This window comes from Lissotriton helveticus, chromosome 2_1, assembly GCF_964261635.1.
Source record: "Lissotriton helveticus chromosome 2_1, aLisHel1.1, whole genome shotgun sequence".
In the NCBI taxonomy this organism is placed as follows: Eukaryota; Metazoa; Chordata; class Amphibia; order Caudata; family Salamandridae; genus Lissotriton; species Lissotriton helveticus.
The window spans coordinates 1,000,204,377-1,000,230,982 of NC_136059.1; the positions used below are offsets into that span (position 1 = coordinate 1,000,204,377).

General features: G+C 40.4%; 1 protein-coding gene across 1 annotated transcript in view; it reads left to right on the forward strand.

Moving 5' to 3' along the window:
* The window catches only part of LOC144820192 (transmembrane channel-like protein 2-A), a 583,588-nt gene that overhangs the window by 49,230 nt on the left and 507,752 nt on the right, over positions 1-26,606 (forward strand). The window contains exon 3 of the mRNA XM_078677803.1: positions 13,417-13,507. Coding sequence (XP_078533929.1) covers positions 13,417-13,507 — 91 coding nt within the window. The remainder of the gene's footprint in view (positions 1-13,416; positions 13,508-26,606) is intronic.

Here is a 26,606-nt window from a genome sequence, read left to right on the forward strand (position 1 = left end):
TTTTACTTTTCAATTTTTAAATGTAGATCAACATTCCTAGTTTCACTTCTATAGTAAGTATGTCAACAACAAATACCACCATAGTTTGGTTTTTCAGATGAAACTATCTTAATCTTTGTAATTTCTTCTGCAAACTTCTCAGTACTAATATCATCCACCTGTTCTTCAACACCCATACTTATCACACTCTCGCTTTCTCTACACTCCCCATGTGAACCAAAGAAACGAAACTGTATATCATCACAAGCTTTCTTTTTACATCTGATACTGAACCCTGCAAAAGAGCTGTGTTCATTTCACTTGAACACAATGCAGGACTTTTTACATAGTCAAGTTTCATGACTAACTTCTGCATTTCTGAGTGGTGTACTGCTGACATTCTTAAATGATGGAAAGTACTTTGACACACTTTTCTGGAAAGATAAGCCAGAGAATGACCCTGAAAGTTAGTATATTTTCTTACATTACATGGATCTAGTCCTTGTAACATCTTAATCTTCTGTTTAAGACTTTTTTGGCATATTTTTGTAAAAATAACTCATAATATGTCAATCGATTCCTTTTAAATACTACATATACTACTACAATCCCACTAATATACTGGAGCTTGTGTACACCTTCCTTGAACTTCTTCAGCTATTACTTCTTCCACATTCCTAGAAACCATCTTTTCTTTTTCAATTGGACAACCATCTTTCATCTCATAGCAACGACCATTTCATGCAGTTTCAACTGCATGAACTCATGTATTTTGTTGAAAATAGCTTTCTTCATTAAAGAAACGCTCAGTACTAGAATTGCGCTTCCATTTACCAATAAAAAATTTGCAAAAGCTACTTTACAATAAACATTAAAATAATTTAAAAAATAAATTTAATATAACAAATAAAGCATTTAAAGCAACAAAAATTCTAACCAATATTCTGAAAACTATTGGCGTCTAATAATATTAAATGTACTATTCCCACTTTAGTTTATGCAACTGTAGTTTTGGACTTCTGAGAAGCTAGATTTACTATTACTACGCTATTCACCATAATAATCTGGAAGTGTTGGACTTCAGAAGAGCTAGCTTTACATTTCGTGCTGCAGTCAGTGCAACAGTAGGAAAACCGTTGGACTTTGGAGAGGTGTACTTTACTAGTCTCACTCCGGTCTAAGCAACAGAAGAGAAATCGTTGGACTTCAGAAGAGTTGAAATTTCAAAATCACACGCCAGTCTACACTACAGTCGGGAAAGAGTTGGACTTTGGAGGGGTGAAATGTACTATTCCCACACTAAATAGCACAACAGTAGGGAAGCTGCTTCTCTTTAGAGGGGTCAAATTGGTTATTCCCACTACAATCTGAGCCCCCTTAGGGAAAGCGTTGGACTTCGGAGGGGTCAAATTTACTACTTCTCCTCAGGTCTGTGCAACAGTGAGGAACCATTGAATTTGGGAGTAGTGAAACTTAATGTTCCTATTCAAACAGAGCAAAAGTAGGGTAGGCAATGGATTTCAGGGAGGTCATTCCCTTTCCAAACTGCGTAACAGTAGGGAAAGTGTTGGACTTTAGAGGCATAACATTTACTATTCCCAAGCCAGTATGTGCAACAGTAGGGAAAGCATTGGATTTTGGAGTGTTGAAATGTACTTTTCCCACTGCAAAAAGTGCAGCAGTAGAGAAAATGTTGAACAGTAAATAGGTTAATTTTACTATTCCTACTACAGTATAAGCAAGAAACTGTAAAATACTTAACTTTAAACAACTTACATATATGAGTAACTCCATGAATGTAGAAAATATATCAAACTCTTAACGAAAACACATTAATTAATATTATATATGTATATACATATATATATATACATATACATATATATATATATATATATATATATATATATATATATATATATATATATATATATATATATATATATATATATATATATATATATCAATATTTGAACAGTAACATTTGCGCACTTGACCACAGGTCCCATCATGCACAGTACCTACAAGGCATGTTATGGATTATAAAAAGGGTGTGGTCATTGTGCGAACTCATTTCACCGCAGAACGTCTCTGATGAAGGAGTACCGAATCGCGTCAGGTATTGGACGACGTGTGAGCTGTAATGTCTATTGACGTGCTGAAAACTGCCTATACCATTAAATATTTTCAGCTTTTGGATGGCTACGGAGTGCTTTTTCAAGCTTTTGGGAAACTTGGAGCAACATATGTAGGCGGCTGCCCCGCCACCGAGAAATCACCACCTCGTAAGCTGGGGGCCGTAATGTTTGGGATTTCCTGTAACACCTTTTGCGGTGTAGCTGGATTGGATTCAGAGCGGTGACGGCATGTTGAGGCCTATTGAAGGGCTCATATCGATTTTTTAACAGTAACATTTGCGCACTTGACCACAAGTCCCATCATGCACAATACCTACAGGGCAGCCTAATAATGTAATTACTGTGCCTCCAGCCGTGGGTCCCGGGAATCCTGTCCATGTGCCAGTACCCCAGGACCAACCCACCTTACGTACACCTACTTTACCAGTCACGTTACCAGCAGCCGCACATTCAGTATTAATTGACGATTCTAGTTCAGGAGGAGCAGGGGGAGGTACTCCTATCACCCCGCCTCAAACAAAGCGCCTGACGCTGAGAGACACAGCATTACAGCGTACGCCAAAAGTGGCTACGTACGAAGCCCTCAAAAAGTACCTTACTGATTGTAGATATGACCCAGTGCCAGGTGAAGATCACATGATATTGCATTCCGTACGTTTACGACGAGTTGTAGACTTTTTGATTACCATATCAGATATGAAAGAACATTTAGACAGAATATATCATTTCATTCGAACAGGGGAGAAACCAGAAAGTATTCACGAAGCCATGGCACACAGGAAAGTCGAGACTCAAGGCATGATTTTGCAATTTCTAATAAATTGTTTAATAAGAGAACAGGATCGTCCTGATAAAGACAAAGAAGAGATGAAAGTCCTGATAAGATGGAGTGACAATATAGCAGACGGAAAACACAAGACACAAAACAGTATAGAAACCATGTACAGAAAGATTCGTAAAGAAATTATAGGCATACACGAGAGGGAGAAAGCAAGAATAATAGCAGAGAAAGAGAATGACTCTTCAGATGAAGATGTAGACAACGAGAATCCCACCAGAATAGCGTATGTAGGTAGGACGAGACCTTCTGATAGACACACACGCCTAGACTACAAGAAAGCTTTTCCTCCTCCCGTACCAGAACAGTGTTCTCTTGAACAAGTATTCCAGGCTACCGATAAAATTCTGAAATTACGAATAGGTTACAGTGAACTTAGTACCATGCATGAACAGGAACTAGCCCGATCAGCAGTCCGATGGACTAGTGATTCTACCACGTATTCAGACGAAGTAGTGGCTCAAATGTTTCTGAAACTGCCCCCAGCCGAGCAGCGACTGGTGGGTATGTACATGATCCAGCACCTCATTACACAGTACGAGAGTCAGCATTCTGATCCAGGTCCGTTATATAATGTACTGAACGAGTTACTCCTAAACAGATGGAAAGGTCTAGGTACCGATTTAATTAGCGTCATTTTAGAACAACGCCACAAATACAGAACGTTCCTGACTCCGCATTTTGTTCCTGTTTCACCCCCATTCTACATAGACAGACAGAATCCGTTGCGAGAAGTGCATCCTGTTAAGGGAACGGGGGGTGCTCTCGAACGAGTATTTGTTTACACCCCTATAACGAAAATAGAACTACTAGAAATGAAAAAGTTAGTGCCCTGTCACGATAAAGATCCAGCAGGGTTCCACCGTGAGTTAAAAGACATGCTCCGTATGGGAGAATACACGTATCCTGATATCATCAAAATGTTAAAGGTCCTGTTGCCTGCGGGCATATATGAAAAACTTAAAGAAAAAGAATGGGAGGTGGGAGAGAAAAAGATTGATTGGACCGCGTTAGAGAACGAAGATAATACACGAGTCCCAGGTACTGGTCTTGGGGATAAAGCTAAAGAATTGCCCGAACTGTTAATACAAGTCTTGCCAAGATTACTAGCCACGAAAAAGGAAGACTGGGATGCCATCTCAGCCTGTAAACAGAAACAAGACGAAGGCACTAGTGATTTTTATTCCAGATTTGAGAAATGTTTCATTATTAATAGCGGTCTGAAAACAAGTAGTGAGTCGTATCCCCATCTTTTTGTTACCAAACTAGTTGAGAATTCTTTACCACAGGTTAAAAATCGAGTATTAAAAGTCGAGAGTACCTGGCAAGCTAATACCCCGTCCCAAATGCTCCAGATGTTACAGTATCACCAGAATAGAATCAGGGAAGAGCAAGAATACGAAAGGAGACGTATGAAAGACACGAAAATGAAAGTTCTAGTTGCACAGTCTGTTCCACCAGATAGTCAGAAGAGGGGTACGAATCAAACTAGTCATTCTACAGCTCCCGTTAAAGGGACATGCAATTACTGTAAACAGCCAGGTCATTATATAAACGAATGTGCAGTTCTGAAACACAACATAGCTACAGGTAAGACGAAAGAGAGACCGCGTCCTCCTAGACAAGAACATGTTCCGCAGACTACGCAACCGCCGCAGAACGCACAACAGACAGTTACAGTACCGCAGCCTATAGCTGCCACACAACACGTCACACAACAGATGTACCAGTACGCACAGTCAGATTATCCAGAATATCAGCAGTATTCATGAAACAGCCTAGAGAGGGAGGTTGCCTTGCCTCTCATCGAGGTTCCTGTAGATCAAGAGGGTCCCTATGTACACAGTCAAGTATTAGGGAAAGACAGAAAGTTTCTGATTGATACAGGGGCAAGTAGGACTACCATCAGTCATGACGAGGTTCCAGGGGCTCCACTCTCAGGCTCAAGAAATGTTTCCCTGGGATTTTCAGGAAAGCCGATTGTTAATGAAATATCGAAACCAGTTTCCCTAGAAGTTGGTCCAGTGTCCCGAACTACAGACTTGTTACTTACGAAATCATGTCCTGAAAATTTACTTGGTATTAAAACATTGAAAGAATTAGGAGCAGTCATATGCTGTTCTCCGGAAGGAGTGAGATTGTTTTTACGTGATTTTAAAGGTCATTATGTGTTACGTGATTTTGATCCAAGATTACTGAATGTACCACAGCATTTATGGGCGCAAGGTCCAACTGATGTAGGTTGTATGCACATTACACCATATCGTGTCACTCTGAAACAAGGTGTTGTATTACCACGAATCCGACAGTACAAGTTGCCACCTGAGGCTGTGGCAGCCTTATCGAAAATTATTGACGAGCTCATTGCTCAAGGAGTAGTTGTAGAAACTGACTCCAATGTATGTAATTCTCCTATCATTCCGATTCTTAAACGTACTGATCCAAATGCACCTCCAGTTTATCGATTAGTGATTGACCTTCGAGAACTCAATAAATGTATCATACCCCAGTACCCAGTGGTTCCAGATATCTCATCCCTATTGACTGCCATTGATTCTGAAGCTACGTTCTTTACTGTTATTGATCTCAAGAACGCATTCTTTAGTGTCCCCATTCATCCAGACAGCCAGTTCCTTTTCGGATTCTGTTTAAATGGAAGAAGCTATAAATTTACACGTGCTCCTCAAGGTTTCACAGAAAGTCCTAGTATTTACAGTCAAGCACTTAAGAGACAACTAGACAGTATTCACATGCCAACTGACACTGCCCTGCTCCAGTATGTCGATGATCTATTGATCACAGCCCGTACAGAACGTGACTGCGAACGTGCGTCACTGACAGTCTTGGATTTCCTGGCGGAAATGGGGCACAAGGTGTCCCCTTCGAAACTGCAATTCTGTGTCCAGCAAGTGGTATACCTTGGACACTTGCTGTCCAAGAGGGGTAGACAGTTGACACCAGACCGTATCCAGTTAATAGCACATCTTCCACAGCCCCAGACACAGAAGGAGGTACGAGCTTTTATCGGCCTCACTTCTTACTGCAGACAATGGATCCCTCAGTATGCATATCTAGCCAAACCACTGATACAGTTGACAACACAGGAGGCAGCGACATCGACTGTCCTCCCTTGGACCCAGGAACATACACTTGTTTTCAATGAGTTAAAGAAAGCTTTATGTAATGCACCTGTGCTAGCGACACCGAACTACAGTAAGTCTTTTACACTTTTTGTTACTGAACGTGATGGTACAGCATTATCTGTTCTCACACAAGATCAAGCAGGACAACACAAGCCTTGTGCTTATTTTTCTAGCACATTAGATCCAGTAGCCCAGGCTCTGCCTGCGTGCCTCAAGTCAGTTGCAGCCACAGCTCTAGCTATCAGACAAAGTGATTGCATAGTGTTAGGACATTCCCTGACAGTACAAGTTCACACTCCGTGGAAGTTCTTTTAAACCGAACACAGACTCAGCACTTGACAATTGCACGTTTAACAGGATATGAACTGACTCTGTTTCAGCCACACATAGAAATCAGACGCTGCAACATTTTAAATCCTGCTACACTGTTACCCTCGATTACATCAAATCCTGCCACACATGACTGTGTGGAAGTTATTAACACCATGACAAAGCCAAGACAAGACTTGACGGACATTGCATTACCTGACCCAGACCTGACACTTTACGTGGATGGTTCATGTATGAGAACAAGTACAGGAGAGTTAGTAGCCGCGTATGCAGTGACTACTGAAACTGAAGTTATAGAAACACATCGTATTGACACCCTGTCTGCTCAAGCAGCAGAGCTCATCGCTCTGACCCAAGCCTGCATACGAGCTGAGAACCTGAAAGTAAACCTATATACAGATTCACGTTATGCATTCGGAGTCGTACACGACTTTGGAGTACTATGGCAAGAAAGAGGTTTCATGACCTCTCATGGAGCCAAGATTCAGCATGGCCCCCCTCATTCAAGCTCTGTTAGAAGCAATACATTTACCGACAGCCATTGCCATTATGAAGTGCAAAGCACATACGAAAGCCACTGACACCATTTCCCAAGGTAACGATCTAGCAGATCGAACAGCCAAGCTTACAGCTCAGACTCCAGACATTCCAGTTAACACGACAAAGACAGATGTTCCAGATCAGACGACTTGTATGACAGTTAAGGACCCTACACAAGACGTACTAGATATACAGACACATGCTACCCCAGATGAAATCAAGAAATGGTCTGAAAAAGGAGGGGTCCAGACAGATCAAGGATGGTTGACGAAGGGAAAAGCCACATGGTTTCTCCCCGACTCTATGGTTCAAGTCATTATTAACACAGCACATAGTCCAGCACATTTAGGAGAAAAAGCTATGTTAGACAGTATCCAGAACCTTTGGTTTAACAAGCATTTACGAGCAGCAGCGAAGCAGAAAGTACGTACCTGCATGATCTGTTGTCAGTTCAATCCAGGTAAAGGTGTTCCGGTGGAACAAGGTGGATTCCATCCTCCTGACCACCCTTTTGAAGTCCTCCAGATGGATTATATCCAGATGGAACGATGTTGAGGTTTCAAGTATGTCCTCGTAGTTGTATGCGCTTTGTCCAGATGGACAGAAGCATATCCAGTTCCAGATTACACTGCCGCGACCACTGCCAGGCAGTTGGTTCGTGAGTTTTTCCCCCGCTATGGTTTGCCCAGGGTCGTGTATTCAGACAACGGCCAGCCATTCTCATCCGAACTCATGAAACAAGTATCTCTTCTGTTAGGGTACCAGTGGAAGTTCCACTGCGTACGACACCCCGAGGCAGCTGGCCTCGTCGAGAGACACAATCAAACTCTGAAAATCCGTATTGCAAAGGTCTGTGCCGAGAAAGGAGTAGATTGGATGGTAGCACTGCCAGTCGCCCTTTTTTATATGAGAATGGTCGCTCACTCCCGTTCAGGTCTGTCACCCTTTGATATTGTATTTGGCCGTCCCCCGAACATGTGGGGTACACCTATGCCACGCAAAATTACCGATGTTGACAGTAATATGCTGACAGATTACCTAGCTTCCTTGATGTCTGCACTACTCTCTTGTCGTTCACAGGTCGCGGCTGCCTTTCCAGACAACACCCAAGTGAAACCGCACGAGGTCATTCCAGGCGACCTCGTCCTTGTTAGGAATTTCGATCGTTCAAGTCCGCTGGAGCCCCGCTGGAAAGAACCGAAACTTGTTCTGATGACCACAAGGACCGCTGTGAAACTGGAGGGCCGGAAGGGCTGGCTACACTCCAGCCACATCAAGCGTTTTCATGGACTCCGTCCAAAGACTTTTTTCAAGGACTGCCCCGATACTGACTCTAAACTTCCCCTGTTAGAGAAAACTCCGCAGCAGGAGTATAAAATCAAATTACGGTCTAGCAAGTCAGACAGTTTAATTGTTTAAATCCCTCTCGGGTGAAGCGGTTAGACAGGTTCCTGACATGTATGAGATAGACCCCCATAGTGAGAGAGTTAGACGAAACTCCAAGAAAATACGTTATTGTAAGAATCTGCGCAGCAGATGCGTTATTACGTTATTGTTTATGTTATTTCTGAGTCTTACGATCACATGCATAAGTTATGTTTTACATGTATTTTTCCCTCCTCTTGATTCGCATGTACATCTTTCCTCTAATGATACAGTAGAGCACACTTTTAGTGAACTACCCTCTCACGAGTTATCCTACCGACTTGCAATGCGCAACAATACTTTTATACGTATGTTACACTATTCACACCAGACCAGCAATGCCACTAATTGTTGGGTGTGTGGTCGACTCCCCCCTTTTCAGACACCGAAGGGAGTTCTGCCACTCTTTCCCTATCCGTTTTCACACAATGGTTCGTGTGGAGCATGGTTTACGATAACATCATCCTTAGACGATAAGTCCCTTTTGAATAGAACATGTTTCCCAGACAAGGAAGGTCTCTCCCATAGGACAGGGTTAGATCTAGAAAATGAAGTATATGATCTAGGTAATTTCTCCTCGAATTTCATGGTTTTGAATGTTCAGTCCGAGACTACTCCAGACTTGCCTGCTATTACAGTTCTACCAGTGAAAGGCGAGTTATGTGTTAGAAAGAATGGTTCAGTACATCTAGGACACAGTGATTGTAATACTGTGGTCGAGTATAGTGACAGTTGGAAATCTTCTTTCAAAGCCTCACGTCATTCATATTTTGTATGTGGTCAGACCGCATATGTACGTCTGCCCCTAGATTGGGATGGAACATGTTACATTGCCTTCCTACTGCCACCAGTTTTCCTAGCCCCATCCGATTATCACAGAAATACACATCTAGTACACACCAGACATAGAAGGGAGATCGAGTCCCCAATTGTCGATCAGACTGAAACTGCCTTAGAACAGTATACAGACTTCAATAAAGGTTTCTTTTTCTTCATAGGACCTATCCAGAATAGTAAGCTAATACGTAGGTTAACCAGAACCCTTGAAGCAGTAGTGAATGAGACTACTTCCGCTCTAGGTAACTTAACAGAAGAGCAATCTGCTATGAGATTTGTCGTTCTTCAGAACCGCCTTGTTCTTGACGTCATACTGGCCGATAGGGGCGGAGCTTACAGAGTCATCGGATCTAGTTGTTGCATTTTCATTCCTAATAACGCACCGTCTGTATATTCAGCTATAACAAGACTTCATAAAATAGCCCATCAGTTACACCAGAATCCAGGCACCTGGACATGGTCCGGTTGGCTCTGGAATATAATATCTGCATGGGGATGGAAAGTACTGTCATTCCTAGGAATAGTAGTAATGATCATATTCAGTTGTTGTCTCTGTTTACAATGTGGCCCTGCGATTTGCGGCTTGTGCGCTACCTCTTGTATTCCAAGTCCAAAGTCCTATTCCCAGAAGATAAGAGACGAGCAAATGATGCTGTATGAACAGATAGATGGTATCATGAATATTGATGTTTCTTGAAGGAAATGTAGGGAACAAGGAGGGAATGAGGAAAATTGAATTTTGCCCTGTCATGTGTCCCTACGTGTTCCCCATTATATGTTATATGTGCATGATTAATATGCATATTTACCCCTTGCCCGAATAAAGACGCAATTATAGTTGTGTCCAACGTCAGTATGTCAGTTATCCAGTCCTCCGGAAAGCAACAAGTATTAGGCCTATGTTGCCAACGTCTTTACGTTGTGCACGTTAAATCATCGAGTTGTCCCCGTTTCTAGGCCTCACAGGGCCCGGACACCAGATTCGAGCCTCAAGTCTCCTGAAACCACTCTGAGGAGCGATGCAGCCCCTCCCGCATCCCTGACCCTTCACTTACTTTCTGCCAAGCAGTGCGGTGCCCGGCCTGGCCTGCCTGCCTGTCTGCCAAGAATATGTTATGCTTATAGTTATCAGTTCAGCTCCCCGGCTTCACATTCCTAGCTAACGAACTGCATAAACATCTTCATCTATAGTCTAGTCTTTCTGTCTCCATGCAAGAGAATTACTGAATTAGTATCCATAGAAGATTCATAGCACACGCAATACATTAGGAAATATATGTATGCACTAGCCTTGGTGACAAGTAGCCTTTACCCTGATGACTTTTAGATTCAAGCAACATGTACCCCAAACACAAGATATCAGATATGCTATAGGTACAGGTCGTTCTGACATCCCAGACTCTAGTCTCCTCTTCTAGTGCCAGAAGTCAGAGCCCCCAGCTCTCCCCAGTTACACGTCATGGCCCGTTTGCGCGCACCAGTAGGTTAAAGGTTCCAGCTGGCCAGGTAGCCCCCTCCATGTATCCACCCATTTATGACACTTCTGTGACGTTTACATCACATGTCTCCGTGCACGCCCTGTGCACGCCTTCTTTTTACGCCCATATGTTCTTATCTTTCGTTTGTCACTTGTTACGCCTACTGTATTCAATGCAATTGTACTGTTTTACTATATATACTGTATGATGTTAATATGACATTGCGCGACTTCCCTTTGTCCTGTGTCTGTCCCTTCCTGAACCTTTGCAGGTGATGGAACCCGATGGTCCATTGGCTCGAGCCATCTAATTAAAGCCCGTATGACTCAGATACCACGGATTCTGCCTCTTATTTATTGAGCTATCCTTTTCAGTTAATGCATAGAAAAATAGTACCGGTAATTATTTATTTATTTACCACACCACCCATGGGCGTGTTATGGATTATAAAAAGGGCGTGGTTATTGTGCAAACTCATTTCACTGCAGAACGCCTCTGATGAAGTGGTACCAAAATGCGTCAGGCATTTTAGGACGTGTGAGTTGCAATGTCTAGTGACATGCTGAAAACGGCTTAAACCATTAAATGCTTTCAGCGTACAGCTCGCTACAGAGTGCTTTTTCAACCTTTTTGGCACCTTGGAGCAGCATACATACATATATATATATATATATATATATATATATATATATATATATATATATATATATATATATATATATATATATATATATATATATATATGCATTAAAACCAAAACCTATTAATTCACATAATTACCATTCAATAAGAAAAGAATTCTCAATTAATAAATAATTTGTATTAGCTATTAAATAATTAACTAGACTCCCTGTACCTTTTATACCATAACCGGTCGGCACATCAAATGTAACAAAAAAATAACTATTCCATGTCTTCCATGTTTAAAATAATTACATAATTAGAGGATGTGGCCTAACGACTAGGGCAGTTGACCTCAAATCTGGAGAGCCGGGTTCACGTCTCGGCAACGACACTCAGCATCCTACGTTTCTAGGCAAATTACCTAATCTACCTGGTTTTAGCAAAAATAAATAAGTGATTGTGTCCTTGTGTAACACAACTGGTGTTCATGTAAAGTGCTCGGACACCTGATACCTTCGGGGCAAGTTTGTGCTATATAAAACTCCGGGAAAAAAAAAGAAACAATATTGAATTGCTCATTAATTTGTAAGTAGTTAACTTCCCACCCTAAACCCCTACAAACCTAACATCTTGCAACTAAAATAAAAGTTAAAATAAATACTTATTCCACAATTTACATATTGAAAATCCAATGAAATAATTAAGTTACAAATAATAACTAACAATGAATTATTATGTAATAAACTTCACACCCTATACCCCTACAAACCCCTGATCCCGCAACCAAAATATAAGTAAAATTAATCAGTACTCCATATCGTACATAATTAAAAACCAAATAATTAATAAATTGTTACTAAGTGATTACTTAATTAACTCCCCATACTACACTACTACAAACCTAGCAGCCTGCAACAACAATATAAGTAAAATAAGTATTACATAAATTATAATATAAAAAAATGAAATAAATGATTAATTAACAATCATTTTTTAAATATTACTTAATAAACTCCCCACCCTATACCCGTACAAACCTAACACACCGCAAATATTATTTAATGAAAATAAATCAGTATTACATGAATTACATGATAAATATCAATCATATAGATAAATAAAATGTATAAAATTATTCTAAGCTATTTATTACCTAATTAACTACACAGCCTATATCCCCCTAAATTCCCAGCAACCAGCTAAAATACTATAAATTACCATTACAAACAAATACAAAATTCTAAATCACTTACGATTACAGGCTATATTTTAAAAACAATTTAACAACATTTATGTAAACAATAGTAAGACATTTAATTACTATATCAACTAAAACACATTGAAATGATAAAAATAATATTTTTAACAACTATATTAGTGAAAACGATATTAGGACACCAATATTATTTACAACAATGTTACTTACCTCAAAATACGATATTCTTGTCAATGATATTTCTGCATCACAATATTTGTCTGTCACGAAATTTAATTTCTGATATTTTTGTCTCCTGATATTTTTTAACCAATATTTTGTCCAAACACCGCTCAAAATAACCATTCCCTTCTGATTGTTACTCTGGTGCATAGATTTGTGACCTTTATGGAGTGTTTCTGCAGCTCATGTGATCTAGCGGTATCAAGATTGAGATCATCCAAAAATCCATATCTTCATACACCGGCCGGCATTTTTTCGGATTTAGGCTTATTGATGATGGTACTTCTGTGTCAGGAGTTCTGTAGTAGGGCTCATGGGTAATGATATGAGCGGGTCATGGGCATCAAAAGTGGCTTCTGCTCCAGGGTAGGTCAACCTGCCACATTATGCATATTATGAAAATTTGGAAATGTGATAGAAGGTATTTTTCCTATGTCTGATTGAATTCAACTGACATACCTGTTCTAATTATGACATAGCATGTTGACGTACAAATTGAGAGTCTCCTGCTTTGGTAAAAATGTTTTCTGGTCTGCAATATATCATAATTACATGTAAAACATAGGTAAAAAGCTCAATGGTAGAGTTGCCCAAATATAAGTTAAATGTATTTAAATTTCGTGTAAATTATCACTTTTGTCACTAGGGAAGCACAAGACTTTGTGGAAAAATTTGAAGGTGCTTTAGGAAAGGGAAAAGGGAGAAAATTCTATGCCTACAAAGTAATGATGACAAAGGTACGTAAGCAACAATATGTCACATCTAAATATGTTTTGATGCATTTTTTTGTCCATACATAGATTGATTCATGTAAATGTTGATATGTGACAGAAAAAAGTTCTGTTAATGTCATAATTGAAAACTTGAACTCAATTGAAAAAATGGCGGGAATTGTAATATAAACAACTTTGTTTAGAATATGAGCCATCCAAGACACCTATGAGAGTAGTTAAAGTGTCAGTAATACATAATGTGTTGCTTTAATTTCCCAAGATGATCATGTCACTCCATGGCATGCTCTGGGGTAGAGGTGGGTTAAAGAAATATCCAATTAGGTGGAGGCACCTAAAGTATTTGCAATTATTTTCAGGATACAGAATGTGACCATCCATGTTACATTTGCTATCTCTGTTAAAGCTCAAGAAGTGGATGAGTAGGCATATATTAGTTTCCCAGTCCAAGATCAGAATCCAGGGACGGTATCCCTATCCAATGGTAACTAGCATGAGAACCCTGAGGTTGGGGTACCCGGGGCCAATAACTGGCTTGAGGAAGGGGGCCACACACACAGTGGTAGTTGACAACGGACAATCAGATATTATCTTTTGATCTGCCACTCCTGCAGGTCTCCTGCAGCGCTAGATATCTATGGCTTTTGAACCCAAATTTCTTGAACACTACAGAACAGATTTACACCTAACCAGAAAAAGCATATTTCTGGGTACAGATCTATCTTTCTGCCAAATTAGCGGAAATTTTGTTTTTGTTATAGCGTTTTCTAAAGTTCCTATGAGATATTTCTTTTTTGAAAATGCGTTTTGCAACATCGCCTCCCCATTTCTCAGTCCCTGCTTAATGGATCACCGCAAACCTTTCCAGAAAGGAGCTGAGGTGTATGATTTTCAAGCTTTGCCAAATGGTGCCAAAGTTTTTTGTAAAACAAAAGAATGAAAATACTCTTCCTAAGGACACTCTGACCTAAGAATAACTATATAGGAATGGTCACCACTGTGTAGTTATAGCAATGGCTGGGTTTCCCATGGAAATACATTTTTTTGGTTTGCTAATAACTTTGGCACTGTTTGACAAATATTCACAAAACTTTCCACAAAAAAAGGTTAAGCTATCTCGGCTCCTTCATGAAATGTTTCGGGGTGGTCTATCAGCAGGGGCCAAGAAGAAACGGGGGCCCCAAAACACATCTTTCCCATGCAATTTCCCGTAGCAAAATTGAGCAGCTCTATAGCCAAAATGGAACTGAACAGAGTTACAGAAAATTTGGTAGAAAACTAGGGGGCATATTATCAAGGGGGTTTATCTCCGCTTTTTTGGCTTTAAAAGCCAAGAAAGCAGAGATAAAATTATCTCCCTATTACCTAGCTGTCGCTAACACCAGTTAGCGACCGCTAGTAGGAGATAACGACCATCTTGGGCCCCACTTTGCATGTCAGTGATATTTATCACTAATGACATGCAAAATGGGCGTGCCAAGATGTTAGCGACTGGAAACAGTCGCTAACATCGCTATCTCCTATTACCAACTTTTGGAGATATTCGCGCTAAGCGCGAATATCTCCAAAAACTAACACCTGCCCTGAGCAGTTCTTATATAAACAACAAAACAAATGCCAATGCTGGACTACAGTCACTACTCTTTATATCAAGTGATGGTACGAATAAAGCATACCAAACCGTTTATTACTTACGTCAGGGATTTATTTAGATCAATTTGAGTCTCTAAATTAAATTATTTTCATTCTATTTCATAAGACAGTTTTTTTGTGCATATATACATTATATACAGAAGATACAAAACACGATAATTATTACAGTTGCATGAAATTTTTACAAATTTACACTATAACAACACATATACATATCACTTTCGCTCCTCAAGCATACATCTTTCAAACCCAAAAAAAAGAACCTTTAAAGTCATTTGGAAATGGTCCCTATGTCACTGTCTTATTAAATCCTATACAGTCATGAATGATGTTTGTCTAGTCGTTTGAATTTGAGTATTGAGAAAAACAAATCCATAAAGGTTTGAATCATATCCTATCTAGACAACTATTTTTTTGAAAAAAACATCATCAGTGACAGAGAGACCAGAAAGTGGTCGACGCGTTTCGAATCCCTTGTTATGGGATTCTCCTCAGGACCAAAAGATTCTAGAAAGACAAAAAAATGTATATCCAAGTCACCATTTGTAAATAAAGACACTTAAGTTGTTTCTAAGACAAGACCAAACACCAGTATGCAGCTGCCTACCTTAGAAATCCTGCAAAGTCAGAGTTTCAAAAATGAAGGTGTAGACAAAGTCTGCAATAACAAACATGAATGACAGTGAACTTTTTACACACATAAAGTCAATTGGTTTTCCAGAGGCTAAGCTAGTTGTCACAGTGTCTTAGCAATACACTGACCTGGGCATCATGTTATCCGTAATGGAGGAATCTGAGGAGTAAAGTATAGAGCACTTGTAAGAGACTTTACACGAGAGGGCGGGCAAGCATTGTGTTATAAAAATGCCGAAGCATCTTACCCGTTTTTGAAAAGTGTTCGCCCCAGACTGGGGGTCAATAAGAGACGCGTTACCAATCTGCACGGAGCAGTTCTTAGCCATGTTATCCAATGGGAGGTGGATAACATGGCTAAGAGCATTAGCTCGGTAATGCATGAATATCGCTGACTTTTCAGCGATATTCATGCATTGCGGCCGTTTTTTATCACATTTGCGATAAACCTTGATAATAGCAAGGTTTATCTGCGATAATTTCTGACGATGCTTAGCGGTAAAAAATTAGTTGCTAAGCATCGTTAGCGATAAATATCGCTTAACGTTGGTAATATGCCCCTAGATCTTTACTCAGAAAGTGTGCTTTTTGTGATGTGGTGTACATTCGTTAAGTAGTTTTTGAGAAATTAAGGTTCAAGATATATGTACATATAACAACACTGCACCACTGTGTAACTGCCACACAGTACCGCAGAAATGCAAGGGCAAAACACATGATCTGGCTGCAACATGATGAGAAAGTTGCATCTGCCATTGCATGACTTGGGACTTGTGTTGTAGAAAACAAATAAAACTAAGGAATAAATGGGCAGAATACGGATACCATGATCCCCAGGACCTTGTGATGGCCCCAGGAAGACACCTGCAAGGTTCAAATTAAAAATATATTTTTTCCACTACATCACAGTACTGTGGCACTACCATGGGATTCAGCATTGTCCCGTCTAATCTTGTGGTAGTACTGTGGACCCAAAGAAAAGGGCAGTGCCTTTGGGGACTCTGCATGACCATGGGGGCTGGCAAGCAACTGGGTTTTGGATGCCTATGGTGAGTTGAGCATATGGCCTGGCCTGTCCCTGGCCCTGTGGCCTACTGTAGGTGTGCATGGCAAATGGTTATGCATGTTGGGGGTTTCCAGTTGGGAAGGGCTTTTAGCGTAGAGCCGGGCCACAGCCCAGCATTTCCCTCAGCCTACAGCGCAGCCACCACACAGGTCACTCCTCTTTAAGGTTAGTGATCATAATTGGCCAGGTGGTCCTTCTTCTGGGGAGCAAAGGCTGCATCCTCTGCTGAACTAGCAAAGTAGGGGCGCATTTGGACAACTTAATAATAGACTCATTTGTATTTTACTTTTCCAGAAAATAAAACCTGCTTGTCGGATTGTTGTTGAAAAGAAAAAGAGAATGGCAAGCAGGTTGTGAAGCACTTAAATGTGATAAAAATACATCTTCGTGGATACACTTTCATAATGGATATCATCACCAGCTTGGGAATCTGTAAATGTGGTGGTCAGTCTGCTAGTCTTTCAGTCTAGATACAGTTGGTATTTAGGGGCTTATTTACAAGAGGCCTGCGCCGCTGGAGCATTACATTTTTTGACAGGCCTCTCAATTATATCTATGAGGTGACGCAAAGCCATCCTGCCTGGCGTAAGTCTAGGCATTGGAAAACGCTGCCTTACTCTGTGTCAAGGAGGCATTCCATGGGCATTGTGATGAGTTTTCTCACACAGCACCCATGGATTTTGATGCGCTCCTAGATTTACAAAATCAATCAAAATCAATTAAACCTGGGGAAGAACCAAAACCATACTTCTTGCCAGAGCAGACGTAATGAGAATTTTTTTAATTTCTCCTAATTTATTTTCCTCTTTCCATGTGTGCTGCATTCTGCTGCACACATAGAACGAGGAAAATTCCTCCATGGATTGTTTTTGTGCAGGAAGGTGCCCCTTCCTGCACAAAAATAATCCTGCCGGCAATGCTGACACCCCTACACTATGTTGCAGGGGTGCCTGCGTTGGTGCCGTATGGTGCACTAGCGCAGCCAAAAAGAACGCATCTTGTAAGTACAGTGCATTTTTGGATGAACCGTATTTATTGGATGGTGCATCATGTTGCATGGAATGACAGATATGCCTGGAATCCTGAATTATCTGTTGGCGCAAAACCTACGCAATTCGTGAGTCGTGTTGTAAGCATAACACAACTCCAGCAATGCATTTAGGGGGCCTATTCCCATTGCACTGCGTCACCCTAATGCCTGCTTCAAGGCAGGCGAAAGATTGTGACACATTAGAGTCCCGGACGTGGCGTTGTGAAATCTGATAGATTTCACTGCCCAACTTCTAGAAGGCTTTTTGCAGGAAACACCCACCCTGCAAACATTATACCTGATGCAGGTATAATGTAGAGCAGGGCTTTAAAAAGATGCTTCACTTTGTAAATAGGGGCAACGTGGCAGGGATGCGATGGCAGATGAAAAAGCATCACAAGCATTTATAAATAAGGCCTTTAGGCTTTAGTGTATTATTCATACAGTAATTATAACTATGAATGACAAATGTATGAAAAATATAATAAGTACTAGATAACAAATGATCTACACTTCAAGGAATAGATGCTTAATAGGTCTGTGGAGTTTCCTTCTTGAGTGTCTGAGGAAAATGAAAATCCTCCCAGTAGCCATTGAGCCACTCTACACAGAATATGTAACAAACATAATGATTCACTGCTTGAATATAAAGTTATCACAAACAAAAAGAAAATTCAATCATAATTTAACACCAATGAATATATACAGATTTACAAAGTAAGCCACCAACAGGAGGGATACAAAAGAGAATAAACAAATCAGTACAAATGTATTTTATAGAGAGACAAGGAACTATTATGACGACACAGTGTTTTGGTGACGTTTGAGGTGTGAAGCTCTTCGATTAAATAAAACAAACAGTTTCCAAAAGCAATAGGACATTTCTAACTTTTTGCAATATGGACTGTTCTGTTATTAATAATTATTATAATTTGTTGTGTCCTTTGGTCTTTACTGACTGAAGTTACATGAGTTCTTTGGTTTATAAGTCATATTGCTTTCTGTAAACTGTTTAATTTATTGATTTTAAATCATTTCACACCTAGCTTATCACTAAAAGACTGTGTTGTCACAATAGTTCCTTGTTATTCTCTTTTTTTTCTTTACTGTTGGCGGATTCCTATGTACATTTACAGATTTTATGTCAATAAGTTATGAATGATGTGCCCTTTTTCTTCACAATAACTTTAGATTCCTCGACATGGTCCATTATTTTTATTATTTTGCTATCGCCCTTGATATTAAGAATATCAGGCTTGCCCATTCTTTTGATACACTCTACACAGAATAATATACGTGAAAAGTGTCAAGTGTCTCCTCCCAACTTAGACAAAAAACCTACAAAGTGGAAACAAAAGACCTTACCAATTAATAGCTCTTAATTGAAGATGAAAATGAATGCTAAAGAACCCATTGTGGGAAATGATAATAACAGGTGATTTTAATTCTAACTTAAAATATACACCAGAGGAAGATGATCACTTAACTGTGGAAAACGCAGTATGGGCAGTGAAAACCCAAGCACCACCACTCCTCAAACGAAATGACTTAAGAGGACGGAAATTAGTGACAAATTTAGAACACCTTAGCATGAGAGTAGTCAATGGGAGAACCCAACATGAGACAGTTCCGAACTTCATGTATTATGGAACGAAGGCGCGGTCAATTATAGATTACACAATACTTACCCTGCAACTGCTCACTTTAGTAAAGGACTTTTCCATCAAATACACCACCAAAAGTGATCACTCACATCAGCATCTCAAAATATTTGCCTCCCTTCCATGGCTCATGATACCCCCTCCATCGGTAGGACAAATATCAACAATAAATCTAAAGCGTCATTTAACCGAGTCAATAAAGGAATCCTATGGAACAAATTAAGGCAGTGGGGTCTCCCAGCCGCTATCCTTCAAGCCATAATGCAGCTGTACACAAATACGTGGATGCAAGTTAAAGTAGCAGATGGCACTAGACTTACTAGGAAAATATAAACTGAAACTGGTCTGAAACAAGGTTGCGTTTTAGCCCCTCACCTGTTTAATCTGTTTACTCCCGATTTCTCCTCAAAGTTGTACCAGGCTAACTTGCACCCGCCACGTCTAGGTCCACTACGATTAGCCCATCTGTCCTATGCAGACGATATAGTTCTGCTAATTCAAACAAAAGTAGGTCTGCAAAGAGGGATCAATAAACTGAACTACTTCGCAAAGGAAAACTTATTAGAAATAAACAAAACAAAAACAAAAGTATTGACCATAAGTCACCATTTGCAGGCACAGCAACAATTTAAGCTAGGTAACATGAATCTGGAGGGAGTCACAAATTACATATACCTTGGACTACACATAGACAACTGATTACATTTTAAAACACATAACAATAATTTAATCAAGAAAGGAAATGGGTTGATGTATGCTTTCTGCACCATAGCAAACAGTTTAAGCGGTCCATCATTTAAACCATTATTAGATGTCGGAAAAGCGAAACTCCTGCAGACCTTAGCCTATACTACTGAAGTCCAATACGGCAAAGAAGTAGCAATCCTTGAGTGAATGCAAATAAAGACATACAAAACAGTTTTTGGTCTATTGCAAAATTCTTCCCCAGCACAGATCCGCCTAGAATTTGGACTACTGCAGCAACACCTAGCAAGAATGTAGGCGACAATAAAACTATGATATAAAATATGATCAAACCGTCAGAAACCGCTTAATAGAGCCATCTGGAAAGCTCAGGAAAATGATCCTCAATCAGCATACCTGCAACTATCAATAAAGTCAACGAAGGTGACAGATCTTTGGCAACTGAACTTACTGTACACAATATTTCGACGAACAATGAATAAAGTAGAAAAAAGGCACTCACTAATGGAAGATTAAACTATATTCAGTAAGCGCTCTCACGCTTGGATGGTACTGCAATCGTATTTGATTTTACAACCTGCAGCATACCCGAGTATAACATACTCCATACACTAAAAAAGGAAACTGCTAGCAATACGTCTTGGGTCACTAACAACTAATGCTGATCAACCAACCTGGAAATATAATGGCCCTCCGTCTTGCACTCTATGTGGTGCACCAAAGCAGGACTTTTCATTGAATCTACATATGTCCCGTTTTAAAATCATATCAGCTTTTATTGCTAAAAAAAACTTTTAACGCTATTGGCATTCGCACTTGCAGATCTGCAATACTAAAGTGTTGTGATCCAAACTACCCGCAACTTAACTGCAATCTGGTAAAATTCTTACTTTGATACGAGAAATTAATCTGAACTAGTATCCCAACAGGAACAATAGCACTTTATCAAAAAAGAGGAAAATCCCGTGACACATTTGTTCAAATATTGTCTAGTCTGCCTGTAAACGTAACTTCTCGGACCTTCAGTTTTCAATATGTATATTATATTGGTGACAAAATTGTCCTGACATGACTCTCTCAACTGTAAACATACTACTGGTAACCAATGATTTTACCATGTATATTATATTTTCACATGTCTGGTTTTATTGCAATATTGTTATGGTTTTAATTAACTTAAACAATAAACAATAAAGAAAGAAAGATATTAGAGAAATAAGCAGGGTACCAAACTTCTTCTGACATCAGAAAGGAGCAGACAACCCAGCACAAATTCCAGGCGAAGAATTTCAGACGAAGAACAAACTTCTGAAGGCAAATATCTGGGATCGAAACTGTATTAATTAATTGAAAAATTTGATGAATAATAAGGGGAACAATGCATTTCAACACATTTTCCTCCCATACTTGTGTCACTTATGTATTATTTAAATGGAAGCTGGCATTACAGGAAAGGACTCTACTCATCTTATATTGGGAACCATGACTTGTGTTGAATCATCAGCAAACCATCTTGGGAAGGGCTGGTTGTCCATGTCTCTATTCAGAAAGTCATAGTGTTCATTTAGTGAATGAAAAAGAAGCCTAAGTTACACATCATTTATTCCATGCTGGATTTCTATGTCCCACCACTTCTTTAGATGTCTGGTGCTCCAGACAGCTAGTGAAACACCCCTCAGGTTGACTGAAATGCCAGGGCGATATGGGGGGTGTGTGCTCAGAACACACTGATCGCGATGTTCCAAGCACACAGAGACCATCAGCATGAGGACTGCTTCATTTTCTTGAGCATCCACAATCTTTGGTAAGACCTTAACTTGACTCTCAGCACAGTTGTAACAACATACCCTCTTCCTGAAACTTTGGGAGTATCAGTGTGCTTGAAAGAAAAATGGCAAATTTGTGTATGAGCCTGAACTGCTCCTAATAGGATAATCTTTCTGATGAATCAAAAACTTAAGATGACCATCAAACTCCCAAAAATGATCTATACAGGTTGTCCTCGTACAATAACTAGCAGGGGTGAAGATGGAAGCCATTCATAAGGAAGAGGATCTATGGCTTCAATTAAGAGGAATGAATAACAGAATAAATCTTCCAAGTATGAGGCAAATTCAACCAAAAGACAACAGGATTACTTTGATGAGGTATCACACAGGACTCAAAAACCCATAGTCAAAACTGTACTGTCAATGTATGAAAAGGAAGAAAATTAAAAGTTAGCCAAATCTTTCGTACAGGAGCAAGGAAAGTAGAACTTGCCCTTTCTCTGCATGTTTTTCAGAAACAAATTGTCTTTGCTTTGGTAAATGATTCAAATAACCCGTTGTTGCAGGAACCAGAGGATCAATAAGAGGGTAAAATCCTTGCATACAGAAGAAAAGTGAACCCTTGATAGCACTATGATTTGCGTTATTATAGAAAATGTAATCGACTCATAAATAGGAAAATCCGTTATTTAGAGTTACATTGAAAAAACATAACTATGATTGCTCTTTACTTTCATTTGTTCACCCAATCTCTTCATTTGATTGAGGATGACAACCAGATGATTAAGCCTGTTCAACTTTCAATGCCTTACACAAACCTCTCCAAAACATGAGAGCTAATGAGTACTTCAATCAGACGTGATACTGTCAGTCAATTATTGAAGACGTAAAGCACCATTCAAAACACTTTGGACCATTACTTCAGTGATTGGGAATTTGAGCAAAGAAAAATGAGCCTGTAACCATTACCACACAATATCGTACTGAAGGTGAAAGATCTGGTATAGAATTTGTAGAATCCGATGGGACCAGGAGCTACTGGTTAAGAGTATAAAGAATTATGCTGAGCCTAAAGACAATAGGTCAGAATGTATTTCTAAATGTCATAGTGAATGGTTAGCTAGCAGAAAGATTGTAAAATTAAGTCTAACATAGTATTGAATCCTCTATGACCAGAAATAAAGTTTGTTGAGTCATGAGGCATCAAGCTATTATTTATTCTTTTGAATAAAAATATAGATAACTTAGGGCCTGATTTATATCTTGGTGATATGTGTACTGCAAAGGTGGCATGGTATACATACCACCGATTTATAGGTCTTTCTGCCTGTCTTTGCCATGATTAAACCTCTCCGACAGCTCTCCAGAGTAGGGCCGCCGGAGTCAGACCTCTAATTCTGCCCACCTAATTTATATGGGTGGAATTAGAGGTCAGATTTACTGCTTGTCTATGCCATGAAAACCCTGGCCGTAAGAGTAAGGAGCAGTGAAACCTGCTAAATGCTCCCCTTGCCATGGGAGAGGACTCCCATGGCAAGTGGAGCATTTTGTTTCTTGAGATTTTCTTTTTGAAAATAAAAAATAAAGTAGTTTAGTGCAAACTCTGACATGTTGACTGAGCTGTGTACCAAACTTCAAAAAGCACTGACAGGAACCACTGCCACGGTGGCTCCTGCCAATGCTTTAATAAATGACCAGCTGCTTGGTGGACATTTGTCAATTTGGCAGGCGGCACCTCCGACAGCACTATTGAGCAATTTACTCCATCTCCCTGATGGAGAAATGGGCCAACAGCCAAAATCTAAATTAGGCGCCAAATAACAATTCCTTTTATAAACATAGTCTTTATTTGAAAATCATGTAGGGGCTGATTACGATGGCGGGCGGACGTAACGGGACAACACACAGTCCGTTGGTGGTCCCGACTTAGACATTACAATGTGACTGCCACCAAGGCGGTCACAATGCCTATATTTTGTGTTGTGACATGTGCTTCTAGCTGCAACACACGCTGCAAGACAAAAAGGGGACACTGCACATATACTTGCATTAGGAAGCAGCCACCATGCACTGCCTGCCACATGGTGCAGGGATATGTAGGGGGTACCATAGGTGCCCCACAGTGCCCATATCTGGGGTACAGGGGGAAAGGGGGCCCACTACGGGCCCCCAAAGTCTCTTTTCACCTGCTTTTTCATGGCGGGTGCCCGCCTTGAAAAAGGCATGCAGATAGGGACATCATAATCCCTAGGGCGGTTTTATTGACCAGAAGTCAACACCTCTTTCTCACCAAAACCAAGTGTGGTGTACTGTATCTTAGATAGAAATATTAATTCCTTCTCCACCAATCACAGCAGAATGGCAAAGCAAACATTTCAAGTACTTGTCACGAACAGTATATTTTGTAAGTGGAATCACTAAACATCAAAACACATGGCTGTATTTTAAAAAGGTTTAAGATGCAGACTATGTTTCTGTATCATAACCCCAGCAATGTCCCCACTGCCAGAAGCACACCATGTTGATAAGCAGTATGCCTGTATACTAGGAAACAGTCTCATTTAAATTTTGGCAAAGGAGGAATCTTGCAAAAAATGCCACATCCATTGATCCCCAAGTCTCAATTAGAGATGGGAAAACTTCCACTGTTCTGACAGAAAATCATCAGCTGTCTTCTCTGTCAGAAATCTTTCACCGGTAAACCCATTTACCATAGGACTGACTGGTCACAGTGAGTGAGGACCTGTCCATTGATGGCGGGTTACTGCTGCATACTTTTTCTTTCCTGGGTACCCCATACTGAGCTGAGCAGTCCCTCAAAAGAAAACAATGTCCCTGATTCATAGAATCAAAAATTAAAATGGTAAAAAATGAAAGCCTTTCTACCTCCTTCTTTTCTTTTTAAAGCGACGTTGAACACTAGACCAAATCCCGCCTTATATTCAGTACCACCCTGCTCATCAAAATAATAGTCTGTCTCGACATGCCAAACAGGGCTCACCTCCAGAAGGGACCACAAGCAACTCCAGACTCACCTTATCAGTGAGGTATAACTTGAGTCTTATGGCTCAATGAGCACTGGACCTATGTCTGAGCATATCTGCAGCACTTAGTGCATAAATTGCAACAACAACAAAAATGATGTATGGAATGCTTTAATTAACCTCAGACACTGACAATAACTCAGGCCACAATGCATGTCATTGTTTTTCACCCACCATGAGTAGACTGAACTATGCAAAGGTTTGCCTTATGTAAATCAGTACCGACAGGGCAAAGCCGGTCTTGGGTTATTTGTGTTCCAGTTTAGGGAGGACTTAGGGAGGACTTAGGGAGGACTTGGTCAGGCAGTTCGGGCTGGACTGTCCCTATTGGAGCAGGGTCAAGACTAATTTGCAAATGTATGGGTTCAAACTGAGGTGGCATGATGGGAAAAAGAATGATGGGGTGGAATGCTACCAAATAATTGCCAGTGGTTAGATTTAATTGCAGTACAAAAGGGGGTGGTGATGGACGGAGCATCTGAACCAATCAAACACTCACACCCAGTCAACAGATCTGGGTTTAATCCATCACCGTTCTTTAGCCCACTCTGCCACCCCAGTTCAGACATGGCCATATGCAAATCAGGCTGACCCTGTGCCTCATGGAAACAGTCCAGCCCGAACTGCCAAGCCATGCCTTCCCTGGACCGGAAACAAGCTTTCTAGGACCGGTTTCTGGCATTACAGCCGTCTTCAGCCAGGCTTGCTTGAATTCAGTGGCAAAGTGAGCAAGGGACCCACGTCTGAGCATACCCTGCCAACTTATGGCGAACAAAGCGGTACAAAAGGGGGTGGTGATGGACAGAGCATCTAAACCAATCAAACACTCACACCCAGTCAACAGATCTGGGTTTAATACATCACCGTTCTTTAGCCCACTCTGCCACCCCAGTTCAGACATATCGCAGAACCTCATCCATGGACTTGTTCTGCCAACAAATCAATTGCTGCTGGATCATAAAGCTAATTTCTATTCTCAAACCCAGAAACAACTTGGAAACAAATTGTCCCATATCTTTGGAATCTAGAGTATCCAACCCGCTGTACTGCTCTGAAGGCTTGCTAGAGCCTTTTGTAGTAAACACATATGGTTTCCTTAGGCTCTTGAGTGGTTCGATCTATCTTAACCCAATCAATATCTTGTGGCGAGATCTCAGACTGCAACCATGTGATTACTTGCTCCAATTTGTTCAGGTAAGTATATTTTCAATGAATAAAGCGATTCTTCCCTTAATGGCGGTGAATCATTTCTGGGGATGCAGGCGCTCGCAATGGCCTGTATTCTGTATTGTCCTCCGCGATATGGCCTCTCCAGCTGGTACGATGACCTTCCAATATTTAGCCCTCTCCAAGAGCATTGAACAATTACTGCTAAACATACGCAGCGGCCATTTTAAGGCATTTTCTGGGACTACTTTTGTATTACTTTGAGAGCACTTTTCACAAGCGCTACTGTCGTTCTTTCTTTCATGCTCGTGCAGCCATGTTATTTCTTTATTTTTCTTTGCCTGTCGCAATCCATCTATGTTTCTCTCTCACACTCC